This window comes from Musca autumnalis, unplaced genomic scaffold, assembly GCF_047663935.1.
Source record: "Musca autumnalis isolate F117 unplaced genomic scaffold, ASM4766393v1 scaffold_4, whole genome shotgun sequence".
Taxonomy (NCBI): Eukaryota; Metazoa; Arthropoda; class Insecta; order Diptera; family Muscidae; genus Musca; species Musca autumnalis.
Genome location: NW_027411977.1, coordinates 111,405,867 through 111,417,988, shown reverse-complemented (window position 1 = coordinate 111,417,988; position 12,122 = coordinate 111,405,867). Strand labels below are relative to the sequence as shown.

Below are 12,122 nucleotides of genomic sequence, written 5' to 3'. Positions count from 1 at the left end.
AAAATGACATACCTATTTAGGAGAGATAGTTTTTTGATACTCGGGGTTTGGGTAAAAGTTTTCATGCAATTATTAGGGAATTATTTAAAATTTTACACAACCTCCGATGTATCAACAAATTAATCGTTTTTTATCTCTTCTGAAAAATGTTTAAGAAAGTTAGGCATCGATATTGTTTTAAAATTTGAAATACAGTCGGACCTCGATTATCCGTAATTGTCGGGGGCCGAAGGCATTACGGATAATCGATTTTCCCGGATGATGGTGTAACACTGCTTATCATATAATTTTAATAAAAAATACGTGTTTGTAAATATTTCTAAATGAGATCAATTATGAATTTAATGTGAAATTGAAAATGTTCTAAAATAGTTAATAAGTGCATTGAAATTTGGTTGAATGAGTTATAATCCCGAATCTTAAGGATTTTCATGGTTAATCGGTGTAAAATAACAAAAAATTATGTGTTTTCCCTTCCTAGATAATGGAGGTTTACGGATAATCGATTCCTGGATAATCGAGGTTCGATTGTATTTTATTTATATTGTGACTTGAAATTCATTTCAAGTTGCTGGATTTTTAATTCATATTATATTGGTTTCAAATTTAAGTTTTTTGTAATTATATCGTCTGCTCCGTCGGAAAAGGTCGTAAGTCCCTCACAATAAATTTTTCAGGAGGAAGAAAAAACATTCCAGCGCTTTCTGTATTAAAAATTTTACTATGGTGGTAAATGCATTATTTTTCGTTTATTTATTCCGTTTCAATACCTGAACTTTGTTTGGTGAAATTCCGTCGCGTTTGGGAGTTAATTGGATGTCTTTGGACTTACGACCTTTTCCTTGTACAGTTTTGTATTTTTGTAGGGACTTACGACCTTTTCCTACAATTTACGGACGTTTTTAAAATAAAATATTTATACTTTACGAAACAATGTGGAAAGGGTATTATAAGTTTTTTGTCCAATATTCGTGAAACATCGCGAAGTATTAGTCGTAGACCCCCTCCCGTGGCCATTTTTTCATATCTTGACGAGATAAAGTGATCTAGCTATGTGTGTCCGTCCATCCATTAACAATTGTAATTAAAATCCAGACCTCAATTTTGGACCGATCGTCACCAAATTTTGTGGAGCGGTCGGGTTCCGACCGGAAGTGACCCCATTAGATGTTGGTTATGATCGAAAGGTGTGAAATGGACCAAACCCACCTGTCCTGTAGATCGCAGTAATATTCCGATCGGAGCGAAATTTTAAGAATGAATTGAGTATAAGACAAAGAAAAAGCTTGCAATTTAACATGGTGATGAGATAATTATTAGCGGGTTTAATGGACCAAAACTTTTGTGTGAAATCTTATATATAAAAGACAATGTGTTTATGTTTGTATGTTCTGCATAGACTCAAAAACGGCTGAACCTTTTTTTTTTAAATTTCAGAGAAAATACAAGGAGAAAATACAAGAAAATACATTGAATTTAGGAGGGGGCGGGTGCTATTTTTTACAAAATACTTTTTTTTTTGCAAAAGTTGTGAAGGTATTGGTCAGAAAATTAATTTGCGAGGCAACGGTTGTTGAATCTCCGACCCTAAGTACTTATTCCATGTAATTTTCAGATTATGCACAGGGATGTTCGTTGGTAGAAGTAGGCTATATATTTTGTTGAATTTCGGAGGAGCGGGTTACACCTGTGCGCTATAAATATAAAACTTACGAACTATTCCGTTTCTCCAATCCTGGGTACATATTTAGCAATAAGACCCGACCAGAGTAAAATTCTAAGTCGGTATAACCATGACCGTCTGTCCGTCTTATGAAATTAAGTTACAGCTCGCAATTTTTAACATAGATCTTCGTGATTTGGTATAGAAGTTTCTATTACTTCTAGGATGTTTGGTATTGACGCCTTCATATAGCCCCCATAGAACGGTATCTCCCGATTTCCGGTATTTTTAAGGTGTAACCTCAATATTCCTCCGAAATGGCTGAAATTTGGTATTTATTCTTCGTTTCGGGTATTAAACTTTCTCCCATAAATTTGTCTATATAGATCCACGCCTTCATATAGCCCCATAGAACGGTGCCTCTTGAATTTCGGTATTTTGAAGATTAGTCTAGTCTACTTCATAAACGGAAGGAAACTAATGGAAGTAAAATTCGAATCATTTAATAATATAAACATTGCACTTACCCGTCCGTTAGAAGGTATTACTTTATTGAATTCAGAATACAAACTAATCTCGTTATGTAAATAAATGTCCCTAGAGAAACCACAAATTACCAGTTGATAAATTTAAGTAAGATATACGACAGTAAAAACAGTAAAAAATTTGATTTTTTTTACAAATTTATCAATATATAAGGTATTTGAACACATACAGCATCCCAATTTGTATCAATGAAAAGGCCAGAGGTCCATCTTTCATAATCAGTTCGCTTATAGGGGAAAATAGATTTCAAATGTAAGTTTTCGTTGCAATATAGAAATAATCACATTTTTGTTCAAAAGTTTGGTCAAGTTTGGTCGCCAGATATCATCCGATTATCATCCAAAGGTGTGGGCTAGTTCTTTACATTGTACCCCAACCAAGGATGACGTTAAACATTATATCTGAATTACATTAGCTGTAGTATTCTTTTAAAGTATACATTTTCCTGTGGACTTACGACCTTTTTATACTCAAATTTGTACGTTTTGTGGACTTACGACCTTTTCCGACAAGGGCAAAACATATAGAAAAACGCGACATACTACCAATTTCTTTGTAGCATACGACGTGTTTTGACTTGTACTATCATCCTGTAACAAAAACGCGATTTCCCAAAAAAGTGGACTTACGACCTTTTCCGACGGAGCAGACGATATGTTCATTAACTCCAATTTGAATTTGAATTCGAATGCCAAATGGGAAAAATCTTTTACAAAAGAACATAATTCAAATTACAAATGGAAAGCTTTGAAATAATTTGAAATACAAATGATGTTCTCAAATTACAGATGCATTAAATCAAAACTCAATATAAAAAATAATCCCTTCTTCGAAGATCTTGTTTTAATTTCATTATTAAGAAACTTTTTTTATTTATAAACCATCACTTGACACTTTATCTTAATTGTTCTATTTCTTTCTTATTACAGCTGAAACAACAAAAAGAACAGAAAGCCGAGAAGGCAGCGTAGAAAGAAAAGGTGAGTACGAAGAGTGTGGCAATTTCCAAATGGTTTAATCAAAACGAAGTGAATGAATTATTAAACAACTTTGTATGTAAATACTACTTATACATACATCTGTACAATTACTCAGCAACAACGTGCTAATTAAACTGGTTTAAGTCGGGCTAAGTACAATGCCATGGGAAGTTGATGTTGTTGCTTTTTTGAATCATCACATTTTGTTTTTACCAAACATATGTAGATAGATATCTTATGGTGGATCTACATGAAATGGAATTTGTTTCAAAACTAAAAAGCCGTATATACATAGGTGTCCACTCCAAATATAGGTTATTTGCGTAGTGACGTCATTTTTTAATAGGAAATTATTAACATTTAAGTTCACAGCTATGCAAAGCGACATTGTGTTGCTGTAATTAAAAAAAATATATAGCAAACTCAACTCGAAAGCAAAGCTTGTTATAATTTCCATTCATATTATTGTTGGTGCGTCTCCTCGATGTTTTATACGATTTTTTTCGATATCTGTTTGTACGTGCAACGTAATGTCTATATTATGTGGGTTTTCTTTCGATACTACGCTCGTCGTACCTTTATACGACAATTATAATAGTAATGTATGTTAGTATAATATGAACATTAGCTATAAAATATTTATAGCTTTATCGGCCTGAAGATAGACTGGTTGGATGGTTGGTGGTGGGTAGGTTGCTCGCTCGCTTTGGTTTAGTTGTTGGCTGGTTAGCTATCTTGTTGGTTTATTTACCAGTCAGCCAGCAGCAGACCTCTTTCATCGTTCGTTCAAACAGTCATAATAAATATGCCGGTCTATATACATATTATACATACTCGTTTTGTGTCTTTTATTTAAAGATTCATACATTTTTTGTTCGTTTCTTGGTTTTCCTTTACTTTCAAATGGAGACCAACATTTTCTCCCACCCACACTTGAAACTCAAGTCAACCCTCTCGAATCAATTAAGATTCTCCATAAATTTATTACATTTTATCTGCATCGACAAATACCAAAATGATGTAAACCATCAATGTTGTTGTTTTCAATTGCTATGTTATTTATGTGTGGTACCGACAGACACATTCTTCAGCCATGTGTAATATTTTTCCACAATAATATCATGTTTGTGTTTTCTTTGTTTATTCTGAATGTAAAAAAGCAGAATATTCTTGGACTAGTTGTTTGTTTGCATTCAAAAATGCATTCATTTTTGGATGGAAAAGTTTTGTATTTGGTGGATATACACATTACCAAAATCAACAAGCTTAAATGAGATATGTATGTGTATGATTTGTTGGATCTGGTATACATTCAGGTATGTGATGAAAATCGAATCGATATGCAGAATCGAAATGGTATATATCCGGGGCATCTTTGATGATATATAGATTTTTGCTTCGCAAATATCCCTTATTTTAATAATATTTTAAAAATCCATTTTCAATTTTAATAAAATATTCATCGAAATTCGAAATATACGATTTAAATTTATGGGAAAACGAGTCGAATCGTTTTCTATCACATACCTGATTATTATTGTTCACAAAAAATTAACACAATTAACGAATATCGTTTTAGAATAAAATTCCATTCATGACTACTTCAACAGACTGCGTTTAAAGAAAGAAAACGTTATTTTTTCGGGTTCTTAAAAATGACCAAATTTTTAGTTTGCCAAACACATTACTTTTTATAACCTCCACAATAGTATGGAGGATATAATTAACTTTGTCATTCCGTTTGTAATGCATCGAAATATAAAGTATATATATTCTCTTGGTCAACATAAAATTTTAAGTCAATATAACCATGTCCGTCTGCCCGTCCGTCTGTCATACAGCTCGCAATATTTAAGATAGACCTTTATAATATCTTACAAAACGTCTAATACTCCTAGGATGTTTGGTTATATCGGTTCATGTTTTGATATACAGTATAGGCCAAAACTAAAGCACAACCTCAGTACGTTTTTTTAAAAGAGTTTTTTTTTTTAAGAAAACAGAGTTGTAATTTTTATTTGTATTTTTGTTTTTATTTATATGGCAAATTTCAAATTTCCTTTACAATTACATAGAAAAAAAATTAAAAACTTTTTTGGCGAGGACATCCGCCATTTTTGGTACATGGGTTACGAAAAAAATCGTGCTTTCAATTCTGTTCGCGTTCACAAAATTGGATGCTGCACTCAAAAGTTATATGCGGTTTTACTCTCTTGTAAAGAAAAAATATTTAAAAATTCCTATTGTGTTGTAATAAGAACATGTATATATGAATCGTTAGCAGCATTCGAAATCTATCCGTAGATGTTAAATAGTTGCTAAATTTATTTTTATTTTCGCGGAAATCTTGGAATAAATTTTATTTATTGAAAATCAGAGTCCAAAAAATCTCTAAAAATATAATTTAAAAATACGTACAGAATCTAGACAACGCGTAGAAAAATGTGAGACCAAAATTATAAAGATCGCGTTTATAACTTGCATATTACAGCATCAACAAAGAACGGAAACTTATTATAGGAAATTATTTCAAAAATATATTTTTGGTTAAATACGAAAAATTTGAAAAATAAATGTTGGGAGTTATTCTATTATTTCGCTAAATTTCGATCCAAATCCTGAAGTATTTTGCTTAAACTTCTACGAGAAAAGTAATTAGTCATCGTGAAAGTATATTTGCTTTCTGTGATAAGCAATAGAAATAAGAAGTAGAGAGTAATATTGAAATTACAATCAAAGAAAAAACATAGAAGTTAAAAACCGTATAATTCGCGAATTGGTTTAAATCGGTTGAGGTGCATGTGCTTTTCGGATACAGGGAGTGCATGTCTATCAATATGCATGGATTTTCCCATGTTTTATTCAGCGGCCAAAGTGTGCCATCAGTTGCATCTTACTATTCAAAAAACTTTCAAGTGGGCAAAAATTACGCGATGTGCATAAGATTATAAGGTGCATCCGATTTCAATGGCCACCTATTAAAAATACGTAAATATAAATTATTTTAGACAGATTCGTCAAGAACTGCGGATGTGCCACCACATTCTATTTTGGGATAAATAGGGATATTACTCCCGAATCTTTGTAATTTGTGACACCCCTTTTTGGCAAATATAATAATCGCGTATAAAGGATTACGTTTATGTAAAAATAATCAAAGAAAATCGCGGTTCAATTCGCGGAATTGTCAAAACATATTTTTGCAGATTTTCCTACTTTCAAGGTATCTATATCCGGCGTTTTAGTGGATGGATTCGAACGCGGAAGGGCTTATTAGATCCGGCACGTAAAAAGACTAAAATCACGCGGGGTTCAGGGGTACCAGTACGAAAGTTGTAAATTTTAAAGCCAAAAAATAGGTTTTTTCAGAAAATTTACGCACCAAATTTTCGCCTTTGGACTCCTATTACTAGGAAGCTGTACGGAGCACACTTATGATATATACATCGAAAGACGTGAAATCGCGAGTTCTACAATCCTATAAACTAGTTTCGATTATTATCTAGTTGCACCCTCTAATTATAAGAAAAATTCGAAAAACACTGAAATCAAAACTTCAAAATGTCAGCATCGATTTTAGGGGGATGCCGTGTATATATCGAAAAGTCATTCACTAGAACCATGTTGCCCAAGGGGTATTCTTTAGTTCTCTCTTTGAGCACAGGTTTGTGTTTTGCGTGGTTTGGCCAGAAATCGAGAAAGAACACAAAAAAACTTGTTTACTTCAACACATTTTTCCCATTTTTTTATATTACCACCAACGCAGCTTCCACGAAAATTATTTGTTATGGTCCATATTATGAGATCGTGGCTAAAACACAAATATAAGTGCACAAAACTCTAAAAATGATATTTAGACCGTCTAATAGATCAGTGGTTAACTAAGACATTTTTTGTGGGAACTGACCTGGTTGAGATTGTCGAAAAACATAAATGCCTTGGTTTATTGCTGGATGTCAGGCTTACATTCAAACCACATATTGATATTAAGCTGGGTACACAGTGTCAGTTTTGAATGACAGCTTTGTTCTTGCTTGCTAGTGTGGCCGTTCATTTTTGTCATTCATCATGCAACCACAAAATATTTTGTTGCTGGACGGTTGGACAGTTATCGATAATTGCAAAAAATCGTCATTCAAAACTGACAATGTGTACTGTACTTTATTTATGGTCGAGTTTGGGGAACTCTACGCAGGATCAGATCCACTAATTTGTTCTTTCCACCTCGAGTAAAAACTATTTTAACCCATTGTCGCAAGTTAGATACGGAATAGAGGTCGTTTCTGGTACAGCAGGTACTCTTATTCATACAGGTATGTGATGGCAATCGATTTCGAGCTCAAAACGTGTCAAAAACGACTGTAGGTGTGATGCGTGTACATTTCCGACATCGAATTGTTTTCGATATCGGTTTCATATTCCATTTTGTTCTATGGAAAAATTGATCAAAAAGACGTGTGATGCAGTTAGATAATCGTTTATTTTTCTCCTTTTGAAAACGGTCATATTTTTGTGGTCGATTTATAAACGATGTAATGAATTTTGAATTTTTTTTAGGAAAAAAAGCTTGAAATTTAAACATGGATATAGAATAGATAAATTTACATTTATTTGCCATATATTTAGTATATTTTGTTAAGAAAATATTTGATATTTCGATAAAAAAAAAAACGCGGATCAAAAAAATCTACTTTAAACATGTTTCTTTCCTCGGCAAGCTTAATGTAATTGGACAAGAATTTCCACACTAAACTTCCATATAGGCCAATTTAAACAAGAAAACAATTTTTTTATTTGTTTCGGCTTTTGCCATCGCCAAGACTAAAAAAGTGCTTTTTATTTCTATTTTTATTCTTTAAACTGCAGATTAGGCATCACCAGTCCGTTTTCTGTTTGTTCGAATTTAATGAAATTGAAACAACGTGGAATTGAAATTCGATGCGGATCCCATCACATCTAAAAACAATTCACTCGTTTGGGCAAATCGTTTTCATTGCAAATCGATTCGAAATTCATCACATACCTGATAAACTCAAACAAATTGTGTGAACACTATTGTTAGATTTGTTAAAATGTCCGTGCACGAGATCACATATTAGACTATGTTAGGGAGTTCCTGGGTTGCTCATTCCATAACTTTTTGAAATATCGGAATTTGATTCTCTTCTACAACGTTATTAAAACTGGCAAACCTATGCCATATTTTTGAGATCAACCCAAGTATTTATAGCTCGTGTTGTACGGTATTCTGAATATTCCAGATGCTTTACAGTTAGAATAGCACGTATTTGGAACAGATTACCTCATGAGCTTATGATATTTTCGCATTCCAATAATGTTTCGTCTCAAATTGCATTCATACCTTACAGAACGTACTTAATTAGAGACATAGCTTCTGCTGCCTTGACCATTTACTTACCTATTTTGAATCTATTTTGATAATCTTTTTATTATTAGGAACAAATACGAATTTTGAGTGCACTATTTTGTATAAATAATTATTTTATATGTATGTATTTTTAAATATTCTCAGGTTAACGTTAGTACTGTGTAATATAATATTATTAGCCTTTAAGGCTTCCATATTACTGAATAAAGAAATTGAAATTGAATAATATATACATTTTTAGTATTTCGTAGAGTAGATCTTTTGATTGCCACCTATTGCCACGAAATAAGTAAAAAAAGGTCTGCGAATCTCTGCAACCTTCTGAGATATATCAATATTTTAATGAATGGTCAATATGATATTAATGAATAACTATACCTTTTCTTTTATTTAATGACCGTGTTCCAGCTTCATTTTAACATAGTGGGAGTTTACCTAGTTTGACGATATTCTGTACAAGTACATAGCATAGGAATGAAAACTTCAAATTTAGTTCCATATTTTTATCAAAATCGATGAAACTGATCAGGGGCCTAGGCAAATATCGCATATTATATTTGAAGGCCAATCAATTAAAATTGACCGAGTTATAGCAAAATCGGGGAAATATATATATATATGGGGACTATATCCAAATCTGAACCGATATTTGTGAAGATATGTAAAACTAATCAAGGGGCTAAGGAAATAACACATATTAATTAAATTTGAAGCCTATTCGGTAAAAATTGGCCGAGTTAAATCAAAATCGGGGAAAGATATATATGGGGGCTGTATCCAAATCTGAACCGATATGAACCAAAGTTGAAATTTTTCATTCCTACGCCATCATAAGTACTTGTGCAAAAATTCGGCACGGCAAGGCTGCAACACTGTGTGGCGTCTACAATATCGTCCATCGTAAATTATTGGAGGGCTCTTCATATATGCGAAACACAATCTTCTTTGCCCTATCACTCTCTTTGCCCTATTACTGTCACGCCGTTCTATCATCCTTCCTTCCCGGATTCGAGAGTGATTTAACCAACCAATGGTGCATTGCTTTAGTTGGTCTAACCACTTTTTCAGCATATGCTCCTCTAAAAGCCTGTTGACTTCCCTAACTCTTGGGTCTTCAAAGTGCGTACGACGAAGCTCAACAACTCTGATTTGGGCTATTCGACCAGCAGCTGTGATGATGTCACTTTCCCAAGGATGTGAGAGAATGACTCTCAGAAGTTGTGATTGGTAAATTCTCTGAACCAATGCCAATCAACTTTTCCATGGTCCAGAAAAGTACGGCGTGAAGTCGGGTGGCCTGTTAAAAGAGACGATGCACTGAGGTTCCGGCCGTAGACAAAAATCGGAAAATTTATGGCAACAAATTTGATTGCGATTGAAATAAATATTCTCTAATCACATCAACATTTTCATATCTAGTATTATATTTGCCAACTTATGTCATATTAAGCCGAAGAAGTTTACATTTGCATGTAGTACATTACAAACGTAAAATACATCCGCAGCTTATGAGTGAAATTATAAAAAAATTAAAGAGGTAAATATACAATTTCCAGAATGAGACTTATAGTTGATTGTATTGACAATGATTTTAAGAAAACAATATAATCATAAAGTACTATACATTTATGTTGAGTTTTACACTAATGTTGGGAGTATTTGGGAGATTCCATTTTTTTAATACAGGAGAAAGTCTCTAGTTTTCGATATAAAAAAAAATCTGGCAGCCCCCATCTGCCCCCCGGTAAGTTATTCCGCTTATACCACGCCTGTAAAACCGTCGAAATTCCGAAAATCGGGAGGTACGTTTATATGGGAGCTATAGCTAAACTTGGACCCATATTCAACATTTTTTGCAATGAAGTATTTTATGATCTGAGAATCCAAAATTACAGCCAAATCGGTTGGAAAATTTGGCAAAAATAGTTCAAAATTCCGAAAATCCGGCGTTACCTTTATATGGGGGCTATACCTAAACATGGACCTATATTGAACATTTTGCGAGGATTTATTTGTCCAATCAGAACTCAAAATGCAAAATTACAACCACCAAATCTGTTGGAAATTTTTAAAAATTTGTCAAAATACCAAAATTCGGGCTGTACATTTATATGGCGGCTATACCTAAATGTGGCCCTAAATCCACTAACATTTCTTTCTATCTCTTTGCCTCGATATGTTTAAAATTTCGAGGCGGTAGCTCGATTAGAACTATTTTTGGCACTACTTTCCATACAAGTGGGACCACTGGGCGATGGTAGGAAGGTGGTCTGAGCCAAGGGTAATGATGGGTTGCCATGACACATCATTTATCAGCCCGAGTTATTAGAATTGATGGTGTCCTTTGGACGATCCACCACACCAGAGTTCTGTAGGCAAGAATAGACCGTACAATGGTCGTAAAAATCCAATCAATGGCCTGTGGTCTCAGTTCTTCCCAATGGATTTCTTGTAGGAATGCAGTGCTATTTGGCTTCTATTGGCGCGTTCCTCGACATTTCATTTCCACGTTAATTGGTGGTCTAGAATGATGTCGAGGTACTTGACATTTAAAATGGAGCTCCCTCCATCCATCCAGCATTGGTAAGGCGAATGGTTTGTGGGAACTTTCCGCTAATCATGATGATTACGTCGTCAGTATATGCAATGGTTTTATCAAATTACTTAAGTAGTTCGTTTATCACCAGAAGTCAAAGTATAGTGATAAGCACACCACTTTGTGGTTGAGCCCCTGGCGCAGACTTCCAAATAGAACTCTCATCGATGTTTGAATTATCCTGCTGCAAAATATTTTGTCTATCCAATTGATAAGTGTCGAGGAAGCACAAAAGTTTGTGTGTGAATGGATGTATATAAACTGACGTCAGAGACCAAATTGGCCTCGATATTTTATTTACATTAAGATTGCAGTTGCCATCTATTAACAGCCTTCTCAAATTAGATATTATTAAATTTGCAGTTGTATTAGCTAATCAGTGACATATTCAGAAATAGGTAGGTCGATCGGAAGAGAACTATTTCGAGCTAATTCATCAGTGAATGCATTCCCAGGCATCCATGAGACATTACTATAAACGCTTTGTTCGATATAGCTTTAGGACTCAGTAATATCTCATTGACATGAAAAATGTTTCCCTTTATCCTTTGGTGGGCGTTAGAGGGAAATATTGTTTATACATCTAATAACTTTTATGGTATAAAGTTAATGGAGGATATAAAGAATTCTTCATATTCATTTTAAATTCGAACATTTTCAGTTTACTAAAGAATCTCCGTATTTCTTGAAAACGTCTTGTTCTCTTCCAACATTCTCATATAATAGATACAAAACGTTACTTTGGGGGCGAGATGGCAGCATATGCTGCCTCATGGTGTTCGTGTCTTTAAGTAATTCATTTAGTACTTCAAACATATTTTGCCATTTGTTATTGAGTTGATCATGTTTTGTGCGATTCGGTTTTAATTAGATTTTTCGTAAGATTTCTCTAAGCACACATTTAATTATCGCCTATTTATCGTATCTATCTCAGTTTTCCCATAGAAG

The 12,122-nt window shown here is 33.7% G+C and overlaps 1 protein-coding gene across 23 annotated transcripts in view; it reads left to right on the top strand.

Moving 5' to 3' along the window:
* Positions 1-12,122, top strand: part of ens (MAP7 domain containing protein ensconsin) — a 74,899-nt gene that overhangs the window by 13,369 nt on the left and 49,408 nt on the right. For all 23 annotated transcript variants that reach the window (XM_073980441.1, XM_073980450.1, XM_073980444.1 and 20 more), the window contains exon 2: positions 3,139-3,189. In XM_073980441.1, the coding sequence (XP_073836542.1) occupies positions 3,139-3,189 (51 nt within the window). The remainder of the gene's footprint in view (positions 1-3,138; positions 3,190-12,122) is intronic.